This window comes from Dipteris shenzhenensis, chromosome 12, assembly GCF_047967505.1.
Source record: "Dipteris shenzhenensis isolate YYH24624 ecotype China chromosome 12, Dip_SZ_1.0, whole genome shotgun sequence".
Lineage (NCBI taxonomy): Eukaryota > Viridiplantae > Streptophyta > Polypodiopsida > Gleicheniales > Dipteridaceae > Dipteris > Dipteris shenzhenensis.
The window spans coordinates 53,127,435-53,154,172 of record NC_141607.1 but is presented as its reverse complement, the minus strand read 5'-3'; the positions used below and the strand labels follow the sequence as shown (position 1 = coordinate 53,154,172).

At 48.2% G+C, this 26,738-nt stretch overlaps 1 protein-coding gene and 1 pseudogene across 1 annotated transcript; one reads left to right on the top strand and one right to left on the bottom strand.

The window, feature by feature from the left end:
* Positions 1-258: 258 nt before the first annotated feature.
* LOC147896388 (uncharacterized) lies at positions 259-24,785 on the top strand. Its single transcript, XM_087382278.1, has 3 exons — positions 259-705; positions 957-1,149; positions 24,412-24,785. The coding sequence occupies exons 1-3, from the start codon at positions 259-261 to the stop codon at positions 24,783-24,785; spliced, it is 1,014 nt and encodes a 337-aa protein (XP_087238404.1).
* Positions 24,786-25,801: 1,016 nt separating this feature from the next.
* On the bottom strand, positions 25,802-26,536 carry LOC147896387 (uncharacterized; annotated as a pseudogene).
* Positions 26,537-26,738: the final 202 nt, after the last annotated feature.

Genomic DNA, 26,738 nt, shown 5'->3' with positions numbered 1-26,738 from the left:
TTGAAAGTTGAAACTTGACGCAGCTTTCCACTGTCCAGTGTCCACCTTGAGCTCTCGAGTCTCAGGTACCTGGCCTTCAACAAGAGGAGATTCTCTGAGCTCTTGTGACCTTAGCCTTCAGGATTTGATTGAAGGAGGATTGAGGTGACTCCCTCTTATCTCTTCCATGTTATCTGTTGAATCTTGGGTCTTGAAGTTTCTTTTCATTCCGAAATTCAGATTCTCATCTCTCTCTCTTTCTCTCTCTCTCTCTCGCAAATGGGAAGAAAGAAAGGAGAAGAATGGGAATTTGTGGAGACACTGAAGTTTTTGGGAATGGGGCAGTTCACTTGTAAATGCAAGTACTGCCCTCACAAATGGGATGGAGGACCTACCCGCATAAGAGCACACTTTTTTTGGCTGACAAGCCTTGGGGTTGACCCTTGCACCTCCCCCCCTGAAAATGTGAAAGACACTTGCAGAAGATTGCAAGCAAAGGCAAGTAAAAATAAATTTGCAGAAGAGCTTGATGCAGATGTGGCTGATTTGGGAGATGCTTGGGAGAGTGGTGTTGCAAGTGCAAGTGCATCTGCACATGAACCAAAACAGAAGAAACAAAAGGTGTCAAAGGGAGCCTTGGCCAAGGCATGGGAGTCCCAGGCACGAAAGGATGCCTACATTGCTCTTCGGCGCTTTTTCTTTACAGAGAACATTTCTCATTGGAAGGTGAGGAGTCCATATTTTTTAAAAATGGTCCGTGCAATTGGCTAAGTTGGGCCTAGCTTTAAGCCTCCATCTTATAAATCCTTGCGCAGTTCGGAGTTGAAAATGAGGTGGTATGCATAGATCAAGAATTGCTGTAGTCTCGGGAGAAATGGAAAAAGTATGGATGCAGCATAGTGTGTGATGGCTGGTCTAACACTCGGCGTAGGCCTATCATTAATATTATGGTCTCATGCATTTTTGGATTTGTCCAGTTGAAGTTTGTGGATACTAGTAGGCAGTATAAATCAAGGGAATATATTTTTGGGATATTAAAAGATGCCATTCTTGATGTTGGGCCAGATAATGTGGTGCAGGTGTGCATGGATAATGCATCTAACTGCGTGCGAGCAAGAGATTTGGTAGAGGAGTGGCAGCCATACGATATCTTGTACGACGGCTTGCTTGGTACGGCCTAGTACGGAGCGCACGTGTGAGGCAGTACAACCTGGGTGATACTTGGCAGAGCAGATACGGAACGTATGACAAAGCAGGTACGGACTGGCGCAAGAATACTGTACAACGTGTACTAGTTGTTGGTCGACCGTACGATGACACCTGCTGTACGGGGTAGGTAGCGTCTGTTGTACGGACGAAGCTCTCTGTTGTACAGGCGACGTGCATGCTGTACGGACGAGTAGGACTGGAGATTTACAAAACGTACGGCGGCAAACAGTACGACTGACCGTATTGTCGTACAGATGGGTAGCGCAAAAGATGTACGGCTGACTGTACTATTGTACAATGAGCAGAAGTCCGAGAGTGAGCAAGCAGTAGGCAGGAGCAAGAGCTTGTGGCTCTGATACCAAATGTTAGAAAGGTGCAAGTAGGATGCACGGGAGCAAGAGCTAGAGAACCAAAACGTCAAAGCTGCAATAGATAAGATAGTAAACATACAAGAGTGAAGGTGATTTTGTCTAAGTGACAAAACCACACTAACCCACTAACTATGATTAGGGGGAAAAACCTCTAAGGGAAAAGTGCCCCTAACTCACTTTTGGATTACATTGGTCATTGTGTTAGAATTATTATTATATTCTAGCAGTGACCAATGTAATGTAATAAGTAGGTTAGGGGCACTTTTCCCTCATTTGAGGTTTTTTTCCCTAACCACAGTTAGTTCACTAACTACGGTTAGTGAAGGATAAGGTTTTGTCACTTAGACAAAACCTTTCCCTCTTGTTGTACTACTTCACTTCATCTATTGCAATCTGAAGTTCAGCTCTCTTGCTCTCTCTCTCCTCTCTCTCACATTTGGTATCAGAGCAGCAAGACCCTGCTCCTAGCTTCCGGCCTAGCCCCTAGCTCCCAGCTCCCAGCTTGTTACACCCAGCGCCAATCTGCCATCCGTACCTCCGTACAGCAGCAGTCTGTACCTGCGTTGATTGTCCGTACAGTTTGTACGGTACTCTTGCGCCAGTCCGTACTTGCCATCCGTACTTGCGTTGACTATCCGTACAGTCATGCAAGAGATTGTCGTACAACGCCCATGAACAGCTGTACAACGCCCATACGATGTACGGATTTGGAGTTTGATGGCCGTACATTCGTCGTACACTCACCATACCTACACCGTACCACCTGCTCCGTATAGGTATCTCCGTACAGATCTGCGCCGATTGTCCGTACCTACTGCTCATCCGTGTTGTGAGCCATTTGGCTGAACACACAGCTTGTTGGTTGCTTGGTAGTACACGACTTCAAAGCTGTTTGACGTACTACCGTCCGTACATGCCCGTACTACGCAAGAAGGATGACCGTACATCCGTACAAAGTTACGCAAGCCACTCCCGTTCCAACTGCGTTCCAACTGCAGGCAGTTAGTCTGTACCTCCGTACTGCGCTGATGTCCGTACAGCCACCAGCAGACACAAGGTGTAGGTACTTCTATTTTTGCAGCAAGTAATATTTTGCAGGCACATTGCAGTCTTTGGGACAAAAATCTGGGGCTTCTGTACATTCTTGGATAAGTATTGTAGGCAGATTGCAGATTTGTCAAGAGTTTGGGGATTTTGGACTTGCATTGCAATTTTTGCAACAGTTGGGGCTTTTAGTCAATCTGCCCTCTTTTGGTTGCAATTTTTTGCAAGAAATTGGGGCTTTTGCAATTGGATTATAATCTTGCAGAAGAAGAGCAATTTGGAAGCTTTGCAGGCTTTTTGGACTCAATTTGAGTCACATTCGAGCACATTGGCAGTAGAATTTACTCCTTTTGTAGATAAATTGCAAATTGGGGCTTTCAGTCAATTTGCCCCTTTTGAGTTGCAATTTCTTGCAAAAATTTGGGGATTTTTGCTTTACATAACAATTTCGTGCATTTTTGGGGCTTTCAGGCAATTTGCCCTCTTTTGGATGCAATTTTTCTGATGAAATTGGGGCTTTTGGCATTCGGATGCAATTTGGCAGTGTAAAAGCATTTTGGGACTATTGCAGACAATTTTGGACTCATTTTGAGTGACATTGCAGACATTGGCAAATTCTGCAGTGTTTTTTGCAAGTTTTTGAGAGCATTTGCAGGACAAATTAAAGTGCATTCTGAGCCTTTCATAGGCTGTGACAGTATTTGTCACTATGGGCAAATTTTTCTTTGTAGATTTTACTTGTGCATTTTATATCCTAGGAAGGGATTTCACTTGGTCAGTCTGCTGTATTTTTTTATATTATCTGGTATAAATGGCTTAGAACAACTCCAATGAGGTGTTCGGGGTTCTCACACAGGAGGATAAGTTGGATGGCACCAACTACTCCTTGTGGAGTTTCATGGCTCGCAATATCTTGGTTGGCAGACATCTTTGGGATTATGTCAATGGAGATGAATACAGCTACTACACCTGTCACTCCTATAGTTGGAGGCAAGGGTAGAGGTATAAATGCAGCACAGGTGGTTGGAGCAGCCGCTCCAAAAGCTCCCACAGCAGAACAGAAAAGATGGGACTCTAGAGATGCACAAGCTCTTTCAGTAATTTCTCTTTCTGTCAAGAGGTTCATTATACCTCATATTCGGTCATGCAAGACATCTATGGCAGCTTGGGCAATACTAGAGAGTATGTTTGCAGTAAGAAATGATGCCAGGGTTTCCTTTCTGAAGCGAGAACTTTCCCATACACATATGGAGGAGGGAGATTCCATGAATTCTCACCTCACAAAGCTTCAGGACCTCAAGGAACAATTGCTGAATATTGATGAAGTCATTCCGGATTCAGAGATGATCACCACCACTCTGAACTCTCTTCATGAGTCCTATCTCGGTTTTCACCTCGCTGAATTTGTCATTGAGGGGGGGCAGCAATCCTCTCTCCTTTCACGAGTTGGTAGGACTTCTGTTGCAGGAGGAACAAACTCGTAGAAATAAGGCAACTCGAGCTGGCGAGCATGCTATGCTCTCCAAGTTCAAGCCCAAGGGTAAAGGGCAGCAAACGCCACATGCCAATCAGCCCACACATCAGCATAAAGCTGATTCTGGACAGCCTTCTTATAAGGCAAAGGGTGATACAAATAAGCAGAAAAAGAAGGGCATCTGTCACTATTGCAAAAAGCCAGGTCATTATATTGGAGAGTGCGAAAAGCGCATAGCCAAAGAGAAGAAAAGGAATTCCGGTATGGCTGTATCAAATGCATCAGTTCCACATTCTCATGATGGAGGAGTTGCAGCCAACTTGGTTGAAGAGCACTATGCCTTTTTGTCTTGCACTTCATATTTTTCAGTGGGTAGCTCTGATATTACAGCCACTCATGATGATGACCCATATGCTTTCTTGACTTGCAGCTATGATCCTTCAAAGGATGAATGCTCCTTTAGTGTTGATGAGACACTTCATACTTGGTATTTTGACAGTGGTGCTTCAAAGCACATCACTTCCAAGAAGAGTCTGTTTGTAACTCTGCATTCTTCACCCACCAAGAAGAAGGTAACTTGTGCGAATAATTCTTCTTATTCAGTGACAGATCATAGCACAGATTTCAGAATCTCAGATGTACTCTATGTGCCAGGGATAAAGAAGAGTTTACTTTCAGTGTCCTCACTCAATAGAGGAGGATTTCAGGTTGTTTTTTACGATGACAAGTGTGCAGTCAGAGATAAAGAAAATGACTATGCTTTGATGTTGTCTAGCACTTTGTATCGGGGTCTTTTTCAGCTTGATCTATATGAAAAAAGATCCCATCTTGCATTATCGGTTAGCACTCCCACTGTTGCGATGCAGAATGTGGAGTTATGGCATGCCAGGTATGGGCACATGGACTATGGCAGCTTAATGACACTTCAGAGGCATGATATGGTTGATGCATTGCCTCTTTTGGAGTCTCCTCCTCCTCATGCATGTAAAGGCTGCATTCTTGGCAAAATGCGTAGACTTCCCTTCAAAAAGGATGGTGCAATGAAAGCTACTCGAAAATTACAGCTTATTCACAGTGATGTCTGCGGTCCCATGAGGACACCTACTTTTGGGGTTATCTCTATTTTGTTACATTCATAGATGAATTTACCAACTACACTTGGGTCTATGGTCTCAAGGCAAAATCAGAAGTATTTTTGCATTTCAAACACTTTGTGGCTATGGTTGAAAATGAGACAGGACTCAAGGTGCAGACACTTCGAACAGATTGAGGGGGGGAGTATATGTCTCATGAATTTGAGACATTTTTGAAAGAAAAAGGCATCATGCATCAGCTTACAGTGAGGCTTACACCTCAACAAAATGGCAAAGCTGAGCGAAATCGCACCACCATGGAAATGGATAGATGCATGCTCACAAGTAAGAAGTTGCCTCACAGGTTTTGGCTGGAAGGTCTCATGTGTGCCAACTATCTTTTAAATCGGGCTCCTACAAGGGCTTTTAAGACAATCACTCCCTATGAGGCATGGCATGGGAGAAAGCCTTCAGTGGACCATTTCAGAGTTTTTGGTTGTGTTGCATATGCCCACGTGCCTGTGGAGTTCAGACACAAGTTGTCAGATAAGGCACTCAAATGCATTTTTGTGGGATATAGTTCACAAAGCAAAGGCTATCGTCTCTACAATCCTACTACACGCAAGATTTTTGTTAGTAGAGATGTTATATTCTCTGAAAATTCTGCACATATACATGCAGAATTTCAGATTTCAACCTCTTCAGATGATGTGTTTGAGGGGATGCTTCCTATAGCATTTGGTTCCCTCGCTGAAACTCAGAATTTACAGCAACCTCCGCCAGATCCACATGTACAGATTCAGCCCCCAGCTGAATTAGTACAACCTCAGGGTGTGGATGAAGTTGTCAGGCAAGAAATTCAAGAGATAGATGCAGCCAAAACAGTCCCGCATTGCTTGCTTCTCGTAGTGCAGTAAGGCACATGGGGGGGGCTCTTTCAGTTGAATCAGCTTATGCAGGTACTCTTCTTGATGAGGAGGAGCCTGAGACATTTGAAGAAGCAAAGGATAATGTGCATTGGATGAATGCCATGCACGATGAATTGCAGTCCATTCATAAAAATCAGACTTGGGAAGTCGTGGATTTGCCACCAGGTAAGAATGCCATAGGTACACGTTGGGTTTTCAAAGTCAAAAGAAAGCCAGATGGGTCCATTGATCGGTTCAAGGCAAGGCTGGTTGCAAAAGGATATGCTCAGAAAAAGGACATAGATTATGAGGAGACTTTTGCTCCTACATTCAGAATGACCACCATCAGGTCAGTTATAGCAATGGCTGCAAATTTTGAATGGAATGTTCATCAGTTAGACATTAAAACAGCTTTCCTTAATGGAGACTTGTTGGAAGAGGTTTATGTCAAACAACCTCCGAGCTTTGAAATTTCAGGAAATCCACATCAGGTATGCAAGCTGAATAAAGCTTTATATGGGCTGAAACAAGCTCCACGTGCATGGTATGTCAAAATTGAGGCCTTTCTAACTAGCAAGGGGTTGCACAATAGTCCAACTGAGAGCACCCTCTACATCAAGAAGGATGGGGGGGATATTTTGGTCATCATTCTTTATGTAGATGACATGCTGCTCACCGGATCAAATGACAAAGTAATTGCAGATTTCAAAGTCCAATTGAAAGCTACATTTGATATGTCAGAGACTTGGGCTTGTTACATTTCTTTTTGGGGATCCAGTTTATTCAAGAGAAACATGGCATTGTTATGTCTCAGTCTAAGTATGTTCAAAAGCTCTTGGACAGATTCAACATGCATGATTGCAAGCCTATGTCCACTCCCATGGAGCCGAGGTTGAAGCTTACAATGCATGATGCGGGTGAATCAATTGATGTCACACTCTATAGCCAGGCTGTTGGATGCCTCATTTATCTCTGCAATACAAGACCTGATATTCAGTTTTTAGTTTCTCAAGTGAGCATGTATATGCACAGCCCAAAGATTATGCATTGGCACGCTGTAAAACGCATCTTCCGTTACTTGCAAGGTACAAAGTCTTTTGGCTTGATGTTCCCAGGGGGAGTGACTTGCAAATGCATGCTTACAGTGACTCAGATTGGGCTGGAGACTATGATACTAGGCAGTCCACCAGTGGGAATTGTTTCTTTCTAGGACATGCTTGCATCTCTTGGTTGAGCAAGAAACAATCTACAGTGGCTACCTCCTCATGTGAAGCTAAGTACAGAGCAGCTTTCACAGCGACAGTTAAATGTGTTTGGCTGCGTCGTTTGTTTGCTGATCTTCATCTTTTATTAGAGGGTCCTTCTCCGATTCTCACTGATAGTCAGAGTGCTATAGTAGTGGCAAAGAATCTTGTGTTTCATGCTCGCACGAAGCACATTGAGGTTCACTATCACTATGTGAAAGAGAAGTTGCATGCAAGAGAGATCAGTATGATCTATGTATCAACACATGACAATGTTGCAGACATCTTCACCAAAGCACTTCCACGTGAAAAGTTTGAGGCATTTCGCAGTGCCCTGAACTTATTTCCTTTTGGTGATTGATCATTTCCTTGTACATGACATTGGCACTGCAGGGGGGTGTTAGAATTATTATTATATTCTAGCAGTGACCAATGTAATGTAATAAGTAGGTTAAGGGCCCTTTTCCCTCATTTGAGATTTTTTCCCTAACCACAGTTAGTTCACTAGGTTTTGTCACTTAGACAAAACCTTTCCCTCTTGTTGTACTACTTCACTTCATCTATTGCAATCTGACGTTCAGCTCTCTTACTCTCTCACTCTACTCTCTCTCACACACTGCCTAGAATATGGCAATAATTCTAACACTTCTCTCCGCTTCATCCTGACTCCCGTCTTCGCCTTCTTCCTTCTGGTTCTCCCTCTTCTTCTTTTACAACGGGAGCATTTGTGTTTGTTCGGAGGAGGAAAATCTTGGTGATAACCTTTGGTCTAGCCAGAGAGGCTCTATGGCAACACCCTCAAATCCCATAGCAGTTAAGGTCCTTCTTTCTCCAATCGACAAGCAACAGGTACAGCAAGCAGTTTAGTCTCTCCAGGCCAAGGCAATCGTGGGCAGAATTGTGGGCCTCACACCCACAAGGAGACAAGTGCGAGAGTGGATGCAGGTGAGCTTGGCACTAGATGGCGACCACATTCAGGAGGTTACCATCTACGAAAGAGGCGTCTTCCTCATCCAGCTGAGCTCTCTTGCTACCGCCTTGGCACTTGTGAAGCAGAGTCCCATCCTCCTTGGCCCGCATTTGGTATCTCTCTTCCCTTGGTACCATGGCTTTACAGTGGAGGACATGGACACACACACCATGTTCCTTGTTTTCTGATTATACTCCACTTCTCGAGGCTCCCAAAGGAATATAGAGGCATCCTCCCCTCCATTGGTCCAGCATTTGGCACTGTGCTGGAGTCTCCGTCAGATTCGGCCGCATCAATGGTAACAGATGACAGGGTCCCCAGGATCAGACTAGTGGTTGAGAGCCCAGAGTCCCTCCCAGAGTTGATCCTCCTAGAGACCCTTGAAGGGGGTACACTCGCGAGCGAGTGGAGATTTATGGGTTACAAGGCCAGTGTCTTCGTTGCAGATAGATTGGTCACCTAGCTAGAGATTGCCTCCGTGGCCAAGGCCGAGCTCCTCCTCCCCCACCCCTACAAAACAGGCAGAGTCGGCAAGCCAGAGCCCAGAACCCCCCCAGATAGGAGCAGCAAGAGTCTAAGACCCCCTGGGTGACCCCTTAAGAAGGGGACTGGACCCATGTTAAAAAGAAAAAGAAACCAAGCAAACAAGCTCGAAAGCGCCGCCCCCTCCCCTCCGCCCCGCCCTCCACGTCCCTAGCAGGTTCTTCGGCTTCCCCTCCCCTCCCCCACCTCGACTCCCCTGCCAACAGGCAAGGGTAAGACAGCACCCCTTTCGCTTCCTCATCGCAGCATCCGGTCCCCTCTCTCCATTCAAGGGGGGATCAAGAGGGAAGGGGCTCGTCCTCTCGGTCAGCAGCTCCCAATTTCCAACCTGGGCGTCCCTTACCGCGGGAAATTTGGAGATTGGGACCCTAGAACTATCTAGAGATTTTGGACTCTTACCCTCTACCCCTTGAGGTAATGCTTGTGACCTTGCAGCCCCGGAAAGGGGGTTCCATCAGCGTAGTGGGCTCCCAGACACACCGAGTTTGGAGATTCTAGTTCGCCTCCACAGGGTTGAAGAAGTGGTCCCTAGTAGTGCTTGATGCTATGCTGGGAGATCATATTTCACGCATGATGGAGGAGTGGATGGAGCCACGGGGACTAGACCTTTGGCACGCCCATTGTGCTGAGGTGAATTCTCAGATTGTGCTTCACACGGGAGAAGTCGATGTGTGGTTTGGCGGTAGGAGTTATCAGATTGCCGCTTGAGGCAAAGGTTGATCAGGCATACTACTGGCCACTCCAGAAGTGTGCAGAGTTATTTGGGGTGAAAGTCTCCTTCATGATGAAGTGGGCACGAAAGATTGGCATTGAGCTAGTGTCCACCCTAGTACACCGACATACAGACATAGACTACGCACCCTCCAAACCCTCGACAAAGTCACATAAGGAAGTCTTTCTAGAACAGGCACCCACTTACACGAGAGCCTTGTTTTCTAGATCCCTGTCCTCATGAGTTGGACCATAGTGAGTTGGAACATGCACGGACTCCATAACCGTGCTTGTCGTCAACCGCAGTACCTGATCCTTCGGCAAGAGCTACAAAGGACAGTGGTAGGGCGTGCAGTGGACATCCTTTTGATTGAAGAGCATATGTTCTTAGCATCAGACATTAGATGGCGGCACCACCTCTCAGAAAGAGGCTCGGAGGTGTGGTTCCCTGTAGTAGGACGGAGCGGAGGGGTCTGCATCTCGGTCTCACTGACAATGGCTCCACAGGTTTATGATCAGGGCGAGCTTATCCCAAGATGGGCAGTTTGGATGGGAGTTAGGATGGGAGAGTCCGGGATTGGGATCCTAAATGTGTATGCCCCAGCGTACCCACAGCACCGGCCGGCCTTTTGAAGAAGGCTGACTGAGTGTCTTTCGGATGTAGACTACTGGATTGTTGGAGGGGACTTCAACAACCTGGAGTTTGGGGAGAACAAGCAGGGCGGTGCCTCCTTCTCTGAGATGCCAGCAGTAGAGCGGAGAACCTGAGAGCAGTTCATCTTCACGATCAGTGGCAGAAACCTGTGGCGAGAGCCAGAGTTCAGCAGGATACTTGGAAGCCTCCTCTTCTCTTTCGGACAGAGGAGACATGATGGACTGCTTTAGAGGCTAGACCGCTTCTACGTTGGGGGCTAGGCACTACACAGAGGCGGCTCTATCGAGATTCGGGCAGGCACCACGATGTCAAACCACTCTCCAACAGTACTCCACTTAGAGCAGCCCCGTCGAGGTCTTCCCCAAAAGGGGTCCACATTCCAAAGGACCTCCTGAAGGACGGGGAGATTCAGCAGGTCATGGCAGAGATTTGGTAGTAGTCACAGACCGTATCTTGCGAGGACTTCGTGGGTGGCCGACGCAATCCAGAGGAACCGTGAGGAGTTGCAGTCTCATGCCCTTAGACGTGCTCCATCTATTCTCGAGGGAGTGCCTTCATGAAGAGGTCGGACAAGTTATCGGCAGTCGGGCAGTACATGAGCTCGATCACGTCGTCGATGATGAGCTCTCGAACAAAGTGGTAATGAACTTCGATGTGCTTGGTCCGCGCATGGTACACTGGATTCTTGGCAATGGCTATGCAACTCTGATTGTCGCACATCAGCATTGTTGCGTCCTCCTGACATACGTCCATGTCCTCCAGAATCCACCTCAACCACAGTGTCTCACAGGCTGTTGTACAGGTAGCTCTGTACTCTGCCTCTGTAGATGAAAGGGCCACTGTGGGTTGTTTCTTACTCAGCCAAGAGATGGCACCAGATGCAAGTAAAAAACAATACCCTGTTGTCGATCTTCTGGTGTCAGCATCACCCACCCAATCACTGTCACAGAACCCGCCTAGTTCGATGCCTTTGGTGTAGGTGATCCCGTAGGTGCAAGTACCCTTTAGATACCTCAGCACCCCTAAACCTGCATCCCAATGACTCTTCCTGGGAGAAGCAAAGAACTGGCATAATAGCCCAACTGCATAACAAATATCAGGTCGAGTATTGGTAAGGTAAAGCAAGCTTCCTACCAATCGTCGGTACAAAGGAGTATCGACCGGCTGAGATGTATTGTGAACACTTAGCTTGAGCCCGACCTCCATGGGAGTTACTGCTGTCCTGCAATCCTCCATCTGAAATCTCTTCAGAAGTTCTTTGCAATATTTCTCCTGTGAAAGGAAGATCCTGTCTTTGGCCTGCTTTACTTCTATCCCAAGGAAGTAGTGTAATAACCCAAGGTCAGTCATCTCAAACTCAGACATGAGTAGCTCCTTGACCTGTGAAATCTTCTTGGCATGGTCACCTGTCAAGATAAGATCATCAACATAGAGGATGAGTACCAGTCGCAATCCCTTCTCAATGAACAAGTAAAGGTTTGCCTCAAAAGGACTCCGACTTAGCCCTATCTTCTGAAAGAATACATCAATCCTTTGATACCAAGCTCTGGGGGCCTGTTTCAGCCCGTATAACGCCTTTTTCAACCTGCAGACTTGTAATGGGGACCCTGGATCTTGAAAGCCCGGTGGCTGCTCCACGTATACCTCCTCCTCCAAGGTTCCATTAAGGAATGCGGACTTCATGTCCATTTGAAAAATGGGCCACTCGAATTGGGCAGCAAGGGCAATCACTGTTCGAATAGTAACCATGCGAGCTGTGGGAGCAAAAGTTTCATCAAAATCCATGCCTTCAGTTTGAGCAAAACCTTTGACCACTAACCTTGCTTTATACTTATCCAAGCTGCCGTCTGATTTGTATTTAAGTTTGTATACCCACTTAGTACCGATGACTTTCCGTTGCGGGGGCTTGGCCACTAAGTCTCAGGTATTGTTCTTCAGGATAGCATCCATCTTTGCCTGCATGGCAGCATGCCATTCTGGATTGTCCTTCACCTTCTCGAAGGTCCTTGGCTCATCAAGTTGAGCCATCGACGTAAAATTCACGGATGCGGTCTTTTGAAGACGTTGGGACCGACGCAATCCGAAACTGCTACTCTCAGGTAATTCAGTGACCCGAGACTCTTCCAATGTCGTTAGGTACCATTGGGGCAACCTTTTCTTCTCAGTGGGAGGAGGAACTAGAACTGCTTCTGGAACATCCTGCTCTTCCTCAGTATCTTGTGGAACATCAGCTTCTGATTTCGCCACCTTTTGGATGGTCAACCTGGGACGGGGTGGGTTCGAGGGTTGAACAATCTCCTCCTCCTCAATCTGAGGCTCCTCCTGGGGTTCAGGTTCCTTTTGCTCGAAGACAACATCCCGACTGATAAGGATCTGCTTCTTTACTGGGTCGAAGAATCGATAGGCCTTGGATTCTTCGCTATACCCAACAAAGATACATTTTCTGCTCCGGGAATCAAGCTTGGTCCTGTCTTCCTTGTGCACATGCATCTTAGAACCAAAAATGCGAAGATGAGTGATAGAGGGCTTCTTACCATAAAATGCCTCATATGGAGTCTTGTCCTTGACGGCCTTCGTCTTGATCCTATTGAGAATGTGTACGGTTGTATTGATAGCTTCACTCCAATAGGCTTTAGAAAGGTTCCTCCCTCGGAGCATAGCAAGCCCTGTCTCTGTGGTGGTTCTATGCTTCCTCTCGGCTACCTCGTTTTGCTGAGAAGTATGTGATGTGGTGAGTTGTCGCTTGATCCCATGCTTGCGACAAAATGTGTTGAACTCATTTGAGGTGAATTCTCCCCCCCTGTTTGTGCGGAACGTCTTGACATCCTCCCCTTTCTCCTTTTCAACTCTGGCCTTCCAGTGCTTGAACTTCTCGAAAGCCTGTGACATTTTAGCCAAACAATATACCCAGGTCATTCTACTGAAATCATCCACAAACAGAAGTGAGTACCTGGATCTTGCCCACGATGCTGTAGACATTGGGCCACAAATGTCAGCATGAACCAACTCAAGTGGTTTGCTGGCCTGAAACGAGGCCTCTTGTGGGAACTTATCCCTGTGTTGCTTGCCTTCTAGACAAGCCCTACAGACATCATCCTTGCGTGTAATTGGTGGAAGTCCATCCACCATCTTCGACTTTGACATTTCAGCCAAGATTCCATAGCTGACATGTCCGAAGTGCTCATGCCAAAGTTTGGACTTTCCGTTGTCTTCATGAACCAACATTGCACTAAGGCGGTACAGTCCGTTCTCTTCAACTCCTTGAGCCACCATCTGTCCATTGGCTTTGGATGTCACGGTGACCTTGCCATCTTGAAAGAGAACTGCTATGTTGTTTTTGTCCATCTGACTTACAGACAGTAAGTTCTTGCAAAGGTTGGGTACATGAAGTACTCCAGAGATATCCTTCTCCTCACCTGCGGTCGTAATGAAAGGAATGCTACCAATGCCCTTCACAGGACATGTCCGGTTATCCTCGACAGAAACTTTGGAATCCGGGTGTGTAGAACCAAGTCCTTCTATTGGACATGTGCTTGGAAGCACCGCTGTCAACATACCAATCCTCTTTACCTTCACTGACTACATATGCTGAACAATGTTCACTGATTAAAAACAACTGTCCAGTCGTCACATTGGCAGAATCATTCTTAGGCTCTTCTTTGTTCTTGGCTTCTCTCTTCCGCTTCTGATCTGCCTTCTTCTTTCGGCATTCTTTGGCGGAGTGGCCAAGCTTTTCACAGTAATAGCACTTCATTTTCTTCTTTCGGTCAACGTCCTCTGACTTCTTGAACTCCTTTGGCTTGCCTTTTCCAGGCTTGTCTTTGGCCACTAATGCCTTCTCGTCGGTTTGCATAAAGAGTTTCTCTCTAGCCTCCTCCTGAAGCAAGAGTGGGCCAAGCTCCTCAAAGGTGATTGGCTTAGTCCGTTGACCCGCAGTGACCGTAGTCACAAAACTTTTGAAACTCCGTGGCAACTTGTGGAGTATGAGCAACGCCAATTGACTAGAATCCACCTTCTGACCAACCGCTGCGAGCTGGTCCCGCACGACTTTCACCTTTGTCAGATGGTCATGCACACTATCACCCTCATTCATATCAAGATTATAAAGCTGATGCTGAAGAGTAATGATACGGGCTGTATTATCGGTTTCATACAGCTCCTTCAGTATGGCCCACGCCTCTGAAGACGTCTCTGCCAACTGGATATGAGGAATCACAGCATCTGCTGTCATGCCAATAAGCATTGCTAAGGCTTGAGCATCCCTCTCCTCCCATGCACTGAGTTCATCTGCATCTGTTTCAACTAAAACTTCACCTCTTTTGTCCACAATGTCCTCCGGCTTCTCCTCGGTCCCAATCACTATCTTCCGCAGCTTCCGTGCCAACAGATGGCTTCGGATCTTGACTTTCCAGATTGGATAGTTCGTCCCATCGAGCTTTCCAGCTTCACCAAAATTGGGAATAAATGAAGAAGGAAGATGACTGGAGAAGGAGGAAGGACGAGCAATGGGTGTAGAGGCTTCTGAACGCTGATCCATCTCGGTGAATAGCAAACTGAAAAACTGAAGCAAAAAAGATGTACTGACCTCCCGTGCTAGCCTAAGCTGAAAACAGAATCGCCTTTCTGCCAAGGGACTCCTTCCTTCAGAGAGTGCTTTGATGAAGAAGAGTTGAGAGCCTATGGCTCTAATACCACGTTAGAGAATAGGAGGGAATGAATCACTCAAACCTCCACCCAAGATCTCTCTAACTCTTACACACACTCAACTCAGATAGATGATCACATATGCAACAAACACTCACTCAGAAATAACTTGGACGGAGAGAGAGAGAGAGAGTATATTCATCCACCGGATGGTGGGCAGAAAAAACAGCTCACAGGGAGCAATACAAAATACAGCAAAGTGCTGGAGAATATTGAAGGACTCTCTCTCTCACAAACTGCTCCAGAACTGAGTGCACAGCACAGCCTTGGAAGGAGGCTTTCAGTCTTGCACTGGATGCTGGAAACAATCTTGCACTGGATGCTGGAAACAATGAAGGAGTGGGCCTTTTATAGGCACTGCCCAGGCCCCTTGAGTTGACCGACCAGCAGGGTCGGTACCCTGTCTGGTGGCCAATCAGGTGGGCCCTAGAAAACCGACCAGGGTTGGCCCTGGTCGGTGGCCCTGGTTGGGCTGACTTGGCCTGCCACAGGCCCCTATTTAAGGGTGCCTTGTGCAGCCAGTCTGCGCAGCTGCAGAAGCCTCCAGGTGAGGCCTAAGGTCCCTTATATTCCTGCTGTTGCAGGCAGCGACCAGCCCGTGTGCTGGTTGCCTCTTTCTGCCTCTGTTTCTGGCCTGAGTCACTCTCTCCCAGCCCCGCTACCTCTCACTGCCCCTTGTCCCCTCAAATCGGGGGCTCACAGGTGGGCACAGTGAGTTTCTAACAGGAAGCCCTCAAGGCTCTTCCGACCCAGAATTGTCCTGGCGAGGAAAGCTTGACTCCAGCCTTCTTCCGGAACTTTTGGGAGATCCTCTCCACCCCTTTCCACCTAGCCTGCCAAGAGATCTTCGACACGGGCTCCCTTCCTTAGTCCCTGAGCAGGGGGTGGATTTGTTTGATCCCGAAAGGAGGAGATAGGGCAGCCATCCAGCAGTGGAGACAATCACTTTGCTTGATACTGCATACAAGATCCTCGCCAAGATCTTGAGTTTGCGGTTACAGCCCCATCTTACTAACATTATCCACGACACACAGACCAGGTTCGTTCAGGAGCGCAGCATCTTGGACAACATCTTCACGTTCTCGGAGGCAGTGGATTGGTTCATGGAAGAGTTACAGCCATTGGCCATCCTCTTGGATTTTGAGAAGGCTTACGACAAGGTGGAGTGATCTTTCATGGAGGGTACTATGTGGAGATTGGGTTTCTCAGATAGATGGATCAAAGGAGTTTCTGCGCTTTATGCGGGGAGCTCTAGCTAGATGCTTATTGGTAGACACACCGGCGAGGCCTTTTCTCTCTCTCACTCGGACCGCCAAGACTGGCCCCTCACTCCCTTCGTCTTCCTGTTTGTGATGGAGGCTTTGGGCCACTACTTGAGATCACAGGCGGCAGGCCTCACGGGGTTGAGACTCCCAATCAGACAAGAGGAGGAGCTGCTAAACTCTGAGTTTGCAGATGACACGGCCTTGTACAAAGAGAGCACCACAGCAAGCTTGGAGAGAGTCAGGGGAGCCCTGGCTTATATACTATGAGGCCTCGGGTGTGTGGATCAACTTGACAACATCCATAGGTTTCTTCGCAGGCTCTGAGGAGATACAAGAGATTCGAGAGTGGGGGAGCAACTTTGGCTTCCGCTCATAGTCACAAGAAACGTTTCCTCTGTTTTGTCGTTTCGACAGGTTTCGTTTCGTTTCGTTTCATGTTGTCAGACGAAACGGATAGGTTTCTAAATGATAATATATATATTCAAGGCTATTGGCTACTAAGATATGTTATACTCAAGTTTAGAGTTAATAAAGATGAATATAAGTCAAGAAACCCAAAAAGGATATATAAAACACCAACACATTCTTTAAATTTATTTTAAGCTTTCAATCTTGATTCTCAAGTTTCAACTTCAGATAAATCAATCTTCAAGGATTGAAAAGCATATGTATTCTAGAATCTAGATATATGGACATTGAATCATTGGAAAAATAGAAAAATTTTGTTTTAAAAAATATTTCAGGATTTGGGCAAAACAGCGTTTCGTGCAAAGCGTTTCGTCCTATTTCGAAATGTTTCGTGACGAAATGTTTCATGCGTTTCAACAGGACGAAACGCGTTTTCATGTGACTATGCTTCCGTTGGATACCGCAGGGCCAGACAACGAGATACCTCAGATGCCAGGTGGGTATCGATATTACAGCAGAGCAGCAAATCGCCCTAGTCCTCGAGAGTGTTCCGCACAAGCTTCTCTACTGGAGCTCGGCCAAACTCTCCCTAACCAACCGTGCCTTAGTGACAAATCAGATCCTTCTTGCCATAGCTTGGTATATCGCCTCCTGCTAGTGTTTTCACAAAGGGTGCATTGGGCAGCTCCGACGGTTGGTTCGAAACTTCCTTTGGGATCGGACGGCACAAGGAATACTAGAGCCCGAGTCACTTGGCAGACGGCGATCATGCCGCAGGCATTGGGAGGCTTGGGTATCATTGATCTTGAGATGCAGAGCAGAGCCCTCTTGGGCAAGTTGGTTGTGCACGGCCTCACCCCAAGTGCAGAGCCTTGGAAGCTCCTCTTACAGCGAGGGCTTCTCAAGAATACCCCACGCACCGGGGGCAGTGGCAGCATTCACACAGATAGATCTTTTCATAGACCCTGCTTACAGAGAGGAGTTCGAGCATCAGTCCCTTGTTTGGCACCCAGAGATCAGGGATCAGGATGGGCTTGAGCAACAGACTCACATTGGTTGGGCACAGTGGGACAATGGACCAGCCGACTCCTTTGGCAGATGGAGCAGATTACCCATGGAGACAGAGGCGAGGCTTGGCGCCTTAGCACATTTGCGAGGAGCAGGGCAGCAGATGAGAGAGATTGACCTAGCCATCCCTGATGGGAGGGACTTCGCGTGCGGATAGATAGTAGATGGTTGGGTCAGTTTTCTCGGAATGGTGTCCCCTTGAGGAGGAGGATGCAGTGAGGTAGCACGCAGCCTAGTTTTTTCCCGTGTAGGACCTGGAGGCCTACTCTAGGCACTCATTGAGAGAGACCCAGAGATGGATGTGAGTCTGGATGGGATTCATTGGCAGATGATCAGAGTGGTGGGACGTTTGGGGAAGGAGTGGCACATTGATCCTCCCAGTATCGAGAGCAGGATGCCCCCAGATGGTGCCTCTGGCAGCTGGCTTTGGGAGGGTAGGCCCTTGAGGGAGGTTCAGTGGGATCCGAGATAGTGGCTCTGGCCCTCTAGGGGCGGCCTTGCCGAGCAGGTGGATGAGGTGCCCTTCTTTTCCTACACCACACGGATTGGCAAGAGGCTTCAGATGGACTCTTCGACTTGGACCCTTTCGAGGGAGAGGCATTGGGTGGCCCAGAGATACCCCAGGAGGTCCATTCCAAGTTTTGGACGCAGTTATGGTCCAGTTTGCAGCCGAGGAAGATCTCCTACTTCTTTTGGCTGGCCGCCCACAGAGGCTTGCCCATCGGCCCGTGGTTGGAGCACATGCAGGTGGAGGGGCAGTGTCATTGTTGCTGCTGAAGCAGGGTGCGCCGAGCAGAAACAGAGGGCCAGTAAGGCTCTCAACATCCGAGTACGAGGTATCCCCCGCGCAGATTCACTCACCTCCTTAGCGGATGCGACTGCTTTCGTGACCTCTACCCTCGGCCTCGCCGAGCATGGGATCGAGCATGCATGGCGCACAAGATGGGACCCCACGCGCCCACAGTCACTCATCATCTGATTCAGGGATACTCAGGCTCGACTTGCAACACTCAGACAGCGTGCTACACTACGGGATCACCCTACTATCTTCATGGATGAGGATCTCACACCTATGCAGGTGGAAGAGCGGCGCACCCTGCTTCAGCAGCGAGATGTAGCTCGTCAGGAGGGAAAGTGGGCTGTCGTCCGAGATGGCCGCCTATTAGTTGGCCCCCGCCGTCGAGCCCCACCAGGTACTCCAGACACGGTAGCAGACTCCCCCCCCAAATAGGGAGACATGGTCTATGAGATTCAGACTCAGCACACAGTACCCTTGGCATGCACCATATGGAACTGTAATGGTACTCTATGGTCTGACCCTGGGAACTTCTCAGAGTCATACACTGGACACGACATCGTTTTCTATACAGAGACACATCAGAGTCTCGAGCGCCCTCTCCCCTCGGTCAGTGGCTATACCTGGGAGTCAGTATTCCGTGAGGAGACCAGATATACTGGGGGGGTCCGAGGATCAGGCGGAGTTGCAGTACTCCTTCGTTCAGCGCTCACGAGCTTGATATCCGTGGTTAGACGGGATGTCCATGCCCGTTACCTATGGCTCTGATTTCGACGCCTCTCCACACGCAACCCAGCGAAACACTAGGGCCTACCCACATCTCACTAGGGATTATCGTCGACTAGTCCGTCGCAAGAAGCTAGCCTTCCTGCGCCAGAATGAGGATACGCTACTGAACATTCTGTTTAGTAGCAACTCCAAGGATTTCTGGAGGAAATTCCTAGAACATTGATCCCCCTCCCCCCTCACAGACACTTCCCTCTGGCACTCCTACGCACGTACACTCAATGATATCCCTGATTTGCCTCCTCCCGACCTCTCAGCCACCCCCCGCCCCACTTCTTGCACCCTCTTCACAACCCAGGGAGTCACCCACGCAGCGCTTAAACTTCACAACGACCGAGCTAAGGATCATGAGGGCCTGTGCACAGAGTTTGTTGCCTATGGCATCAAAACTCTAGCCCCCATCCTGGCAACGCTGTTCAATGAAGCTGTCTGCCACGGGTTCCCCAGAGCCTAAACCCTGAACACTATCACACCCATTTACAAAGCAGGAGATCCCATGGATCCAGGGAATTACAGGACCATCATGATTGGACATGTTATGTCCAAGATCTATGCATCAGTGTTAGATGGCGAGGTCAGTGCTCGCGCAAAGGTACAGGGGCTCAGGGCATCCGGACAGGCCGGCTTCAGGGCGGATCACTCGACTTACGATCACATTTTTACACTTAGAGGAATCATTGAGGAGGCCAGATACAGGAGACAGAGAGTATATTGTTGCTTTGTGGATTTTCGCAAGGCATTCGACACCGTTCCCCGCGCCCTACTCGTTAGACGTCTGCAGGAGTTAGGCTATGACTTGGAGGTTATCTGGGCAGTAGTAGCTCTCTATGAGCGGGTGACGGGCCAGGTCAGGATTGGCACCAGCTGGACCCCAGAGATCACGAGCACTATGGGAGTCAAACAAGGATGTCCCTTGTCACCGACTCTATTTGGCCTCTACATCGACGAGCTCGAGACCACTATCAGGACACTCGGAGGTGCAAGCTGCTCTCTTGCGGAGGCTGTCATCCAGATTCTCCTATACGCAGACGATGTAGTACTACTATCCTCTTCTGCTACTGGTCTTCAGCGACACCTGGATGGACTTCAGGTCTTCTGTGATACACATGACTTGAAGGTCAACCTTAGGAAAACCAAGGTGATGATCTTCAACACTTCCAGATCCGCTATGCACCGAGAGCAATTCCTCTTTGCCGGCGACCCTGTTGAGATAGTTGACTCTTACACATACTTGGGCGTTGTCTTCTCAGGCCCGATCTTCACGATGTGCCTGGCCATGCAGGCCAAGATCTCAGTCGGGGCTACGCCGCTCTTGCCAAGCTGGAGCGACAGTGCTACCACTCCCACTTCCAGGACCCGCGGACCAAGTCTCTCCTTTTTTATTCTTTAGTCCGCCCAGCATGCATGTATGATAGCCCGTGGTGGGAAGCCGACCTTTCAGACACAGAGTGGGCTCGAGTCGAGCGCCTGCAGATACTGATGTTTGCTCGGATGATCCGCAGCAAACCATCGGTATCACACCAGATCATTCTAGCAGAGTTCGGCGCCTCACCCCTACAGCTTGATGCGGCTTTCCAGGCTATCATTTATCTCCACAGAGTCAGGGATTTCAGCTCCTCCGCCGACGGTCGCCTCCGCCTACCTTGGCTAGCCCTATCCTCCTCTATGGGCTTATCCGTTGATGGGGACCAGCGATGCTAATATAGTCGTCTTTCCAGTTGGTTCACCCGACTGGGCCTCGACTTAGACCGGTTGCCTCCTTCTCAGTACAGTCTCGATGCTCCACCATCTCCCCTGTCTCCCACTGACCAGGAGGTCAACCGGCTCATTCGAGCGGATCTGCTCCAGCTCCACACCTGGCGGACATGGTTTCTTCACTCCGAGCTTCTTGTGAAGCTCGACTTCTACCGCCGACACTGCCTCCAGATCTCACAGGAGGGTTTCATCACACCTCCGGGTTACACACAGCTCCATCTACCACATGCGCTCCGGATCTCCCTCGGTCAGTTTATGGTTTCATCACACTGATTACGGATCAAGAGCGGACGCGCAGAGGGTATCCCACGAGAGGGCCGCCTTTGCCCACTTTGCGACTTGCAGGAGATCGAGTCGGAGGAGCACTTTGCTTTCAGATGTCCTATCTATTATGCCATTCGAGGCCGGTACCACTGCCTCTTCCGCGACGGATTCGGCCCCCTCCCACACATGCTGCAGTTCCCGGATCAGCGATGCCTAGCCGCTTTCTTACATGAGATGACTCGCCACCGAGATACCTCTCTCCGAGCACGGCGACATGCGCAGCACACACAGCGTGAGGACACCCAGCGGCCCATCACTGATTTCTTCCAGTCACAGGATACCTCTCCTCAGTCTAGCCGACGACGCGGACGTGAGCAAGAGCCAGAGCCACGACAGCTGCGCCAGCGGACAAACTCACACATCTGGGTCCATGACATCTCGTCTCTGCTCTCTGTCCGCCCCACCGGGGTTACCGTTGCCCTCATCCACAAGGCTACCCGTCGCCCCCGACGATCGAGCTCGACTAGGCCGCGTGACGTCAGAGGCCAATCATCTATCGCAGGGTTTTTTCCGGCCTCTCATTTGACGGCCCCTCTATGATTGGTCTCTGACAATCACCACCTGCACATATATATTGTATCTCCCCCCTTTGCCCCATTTTTGGTGCCCCCCCCCTTCTTTTTTGTATCATCTGGAGGTTGACACATATTTTTTGTATCAGGACTAGGCACACCGTCCTTCATAACCTCTTTTTTATAGAAACGGTTGGCTGGTCCGTTTTGAGACCGCCACCGTTATGCTCATTGTATCAGTTATCTTTAGTCTCATAGACCTTCACGGTCTCCCGAAGACTTTAATAAACTTTCTTTCTTTCTTTCTGCTGGTTCTCTGAAGACAATCCCTCACTGCCACTGGAGCTGTCGTAGCGCAACGAGGATTTGGATGGGAGCCCTCAGGATTATGACCCATATGCAGAGCCTTTAGAGGGACTACACATGGGGGATGGTGGCCTGGTTGACAAAGGGAGGACACGCGTTCCAGATTGATGAGGTCTCCCTAGCTTACCGATTACATGGTTAGAGCATTCAAAGGATAGAGCTCTATGAGGCGGTCCCTCCCGATAGCCTTGTTTCTCATTCTTCTCAGGAGGACAGCGTATGGGAGGTAGTAGTCAGTATCATGACGTGGAACATTTGGGTTGCTCGCTGTAGTCTGGTGATGGGTGAGCATCCGGTTCCACCGTTGGCTACCTTGGTTGCCATTTGACAGGATATCATCTGCACCGTCGCCATTTGACAGGATATCATCTGCACCCTCCACTCCACGTGGGAGCGTGGGACCCCAAGCTCTAGGGCGACTATCGCAAGGCGTGCTCGATTTTGCAAGGCTTCGCATGCAAGAGTTTTCTACATTTTCATTCCGCGAGGGATTTGCTGGTTGTATAGTTCCCCCACCTGGCTGTTAGCCCCAGTACTAGAGATCTCCTAGGCAATGAGCTGGGTTTCTCTAGAACAGGCCGGTTTTTTTTCTTTCAGCCCTTTTCTAGTCTTTTTCATACTAAGCACCTTCGAGGCTGCTGTTTTGTATGAAGTCTTTCAAGCATTAATAGATGGTTCTTCTTTGCAAAAAAAAAGGTAGCATTAAGCTCTTCTATGAGCTAGCTTATGCTTTTTACCTTGCTATTGCTGCACTACATCGCAGCTCTATTTAGTCTTTGTTCGTTTTGCTATGGACTCCAAGTTATTGCCAGATATTGTCAAGTATGGCCTACGTTCCTTTATGGGTTTGCCTCACACTGCTATGGCTCTTGGTTTGAGCCACCTCTAAGCCTTGTTACGCAAATTATTCGCCTCTATGCTGGCCTCTGAGCCCTCTTAGGCTCCACCTCCTCCACTAAAGGTTCCACAATATTACTATGGACTGATTGCCATATTAGCTACTTTGGCTTCAACTCTTGGCCTTGGCAGCCCTTGAACCTCTTTGTGGCCGTGCTTGACCAGCTCTTACATTTGCTCTTAAAGCTTTCAGTGGCACTATTGCACGTGGTCTTCTTGAACACATAGATGCTCTCCTTGCTCACGATGTGCATTCTTACTACGCACGCAAGGAAAGTTGCGATCTGGCAAATGGCCCATCTTCGGTAGGGTGCTTCCATTCCCATGTCGTCCTCTCCCTACTGCAATTGTGGACGAACGTCGCATGGTCAGTTGCGGGCATCGCCATGCACTCATGTAGAGGTTCAAGAGGAGATTGCAAAAGTGAGACGTCACATTGGTGAATTTCTAGACGAGCTCCATCTGATGCGTATGGAACCGTGGTCCGCAACACCCTACTTACGGTGAGGTGAAAGTGGAGACTGCCGTGACCATCATCATTCGGTGTCTTGGGAGCGGATTCTGTACTTGCTGTCCACATAGTAAGCATGCATGCGAGCACGTTCGCAAGGCCCTCCCGATCCCTTCACACCGACACGGATATGTGAGAGGAGGACCCCGGTCATGAAGACAAGCACTCCCTTGGTTCTTCTCGCAGGTCCAACCATATGTAGGGGACACCCTCGCATTCACTCACTACCTCGTGCATGCTCAGGTCCGCGTGTGCGGGTCTTGTTGGATGGACACATGGTGGTGAGTGCATCCTCCTCTCCGACAACCGTTACAGCCCCACGCAATCTATTCAGAAGAGAAGGGCCATCAATAGTGGGCGGATTGGTCGTTCAACCCACAAGAAGGAGATGGATGGCGGCCCAAGTTAAGTACACCAAGTTTTCGGGGAAAAAAAGCAATGACCCCTATGCTCATGTCAGGCAATTCGAGAAGGTGTATGCGGTCAACAACCAGCCACCCGTGGTGCCACTCTAATAGGAGGCATTGTTCGAATCAACCTTGGTGGGCAAGGCGTCAAGGTGACTCGCAGAGTATGCGTTGGACCTTTTCACCACATATGATCTCGCCCGCACCGTGTTCTTAAGACGGTTTCGTAAAGAGAAAACGATACATGAAACTTGGAAAGGACTCCGGCGGTTGGATCAGGGAGATCAATATGTGGAGGATTATGCGTCCCACTATCGTCTGCTTCTGCAACGTGTTCCTATGACGCAATGGCCTTGCGAACTTGGCCAAGGCATGGGAGTCCTAGGCACGGAAGGATGCCTACATTGCTCTTCGGTGCTTTTTCTTTGCAGAGGACATTCCTCATTGCAAGGTGAGGAGTCCATATTTTTTGGAAATGGCTCGTGCAATTGGCCAAGTTGGGCCTAGCTTTAAGCCTCCATCTTATAAATCCTTGCGCAGTTCGGAGCTGAAAAATGAGGTGGTATGCATAGATCAAGAGTTGCTGCAGTTTCGGGAGAATTGGAAAAAGTATGGATGCAGCATAGTGTGTGATGGCTGGTTTGACACTCGGCATAGGCCTATCATTGATATTATGGTCTCATGCATTTTTGGATCTGTCTTCTTGAAGTCTGGGGATACTAGAGGGCAGTATAAATCAAGGGAATACATTTTTGGGATATTAAAAGATGCCATTCTTGATGTTGGGCCAGATAATGTGGTGTAGGTGTGCATGGATAATGCATCTAACTATGTGCGAGTAGGAGATTTGGTAGAGGAGTGGCCTCATATTTTCTGTACTAGATGCACATGCCATTGCCTTGACCTCTTGTTTGAGGACATTGGGTAGCTTGCTTGGGTGAAGCCAGTGTTAACACATGCCAACATGATTGTCACCTTTGTTACTCAGAAGCACTGTGTTAGCATTATATAGAACTTTCAGCAAGAAGGAATTAGTGAAACCTGCACAGACTCGGTTTGCTTACATGTTTATCGTGTTAGCAAACTTGTTGGATGAGAGAGTCTACAATGGATTGCATCGTATGGTTGTCAGTGATGAGTACAACAGGAAGAAAGTATCACGCACTGTGAAAGCACAACAGGTGTCTTCCATTGTATTGGGTCCCTCGTTCTGGCAGGAAGCAAGAGTCACAGTGAAGATATGTCATCTATTCTGCAGATCCTTCGTTTGGCTGATAGGGAAGGGGCTACCATGGGACTTGTATATGAGCTCACTGATCGAATGGTGGAGAAGATACAGACTATAGATGGCATAGACTCCTCCAAGCATACGTGACCATACGCATACGTCATACGGGTACGGAAGTATGATTGGAGTATGGTTCAGCCCCTGGGGCTGAATCATATGTGACCCTAATTTTACCCCCAAAAAATCAGAAAAATATAGATTGTACACATTTACTTGAGAGAGAACTACAAAACTTTCAACTTCAAACTTTTATTGATTTTAAAGTCATGAAGAGTCCAGGAACTGGAATCTATCATCTGATACATAGTGATAGACACCAAAACATCATGATCAATCATCAAAGGTAGCAAGTAGTAGATACTAGAAAAGTGAAAGAATCCTGGGCCCTATAGGCTGCAAGTACTACATCAAAGGCAAGCTAAAAAACATCATATAACAAACTGAAAAGGCTGCCAGCCTGGGCCCTACAAGCTGCCACAGGCTACAGCCAAGAAACAAAACTGAAATGCATCACAACTAATGAGGCTCAAGCCTCAAGGTGCATCCTCATCCTGTGCCTCATCCTCATCATCATCAGCATCAGTGCCATCCTCCTCCTCCTACTTCTCATCCTCATCCTCATCACTGTCAATCTCATCTGCCTCGCCATGGGACTCCAAAATACTGGAGCTGCTTGAAGCTACAGCAACATTCATCCTTCCTGTAACAAGAGGGGCTGAAATCTCTTCTCCCTCTGTAGTCTCTTGCAAAGCAAGCAGCCTTTCATCATCCTTCTCCTTGTTGATCATTTCCAAGGTCACTTCTATCTTCTCAAATCCCCTTTCCTTGATTTTGGAGATCAGTCGCAAATTAGTATGGATGTATACTAATTGTTCTGTATTCTTTGGAAGAAGCCTATTCCTTCTTTTGGTATGTATAAAGAATGTCCTCCAGTTCCTCTCACAAGGAGAAGCACATGTCCCTTGCAAGAGCACTCGAATAGCCAACTGTTGCAAATTTGGAGTGTGAGCCCCAAATGTCTCCCACCACTTCACCCCTTGGTGCATCCTCTTATCATCCTTCGCAATTGCCCAAGCAAATGTGCCTGACATGGACTTGTAAACATTAAACTCATCAAATAGGATGCCCTGCCTCTCAACATCTTACTTCGTGTACCGCTTAATGACATCCATCCACCCATCATGCACCTCCTTATCACCATCTGGATTTCTCTCTCTCCAAATAGGATGGAGAACAAAAGCTGCTGCATGTAAAGGAGAGTGCATCATATCCCACCTATTAACACACAAGGCTCTGACATCAGCCAACTTGGAGGAGTCTACGCCATGTATCTTCTCCACCATTCGATCAGTGAGTTCATATACAAGTCCCATGGTAGCCCCTTCTCTATCAGCCAAATGAAGGATCTTTAGAATAGGTGCACATATCTTCCTGCAGTACTATACGACGCAATCCATTGTAGACTCTCTC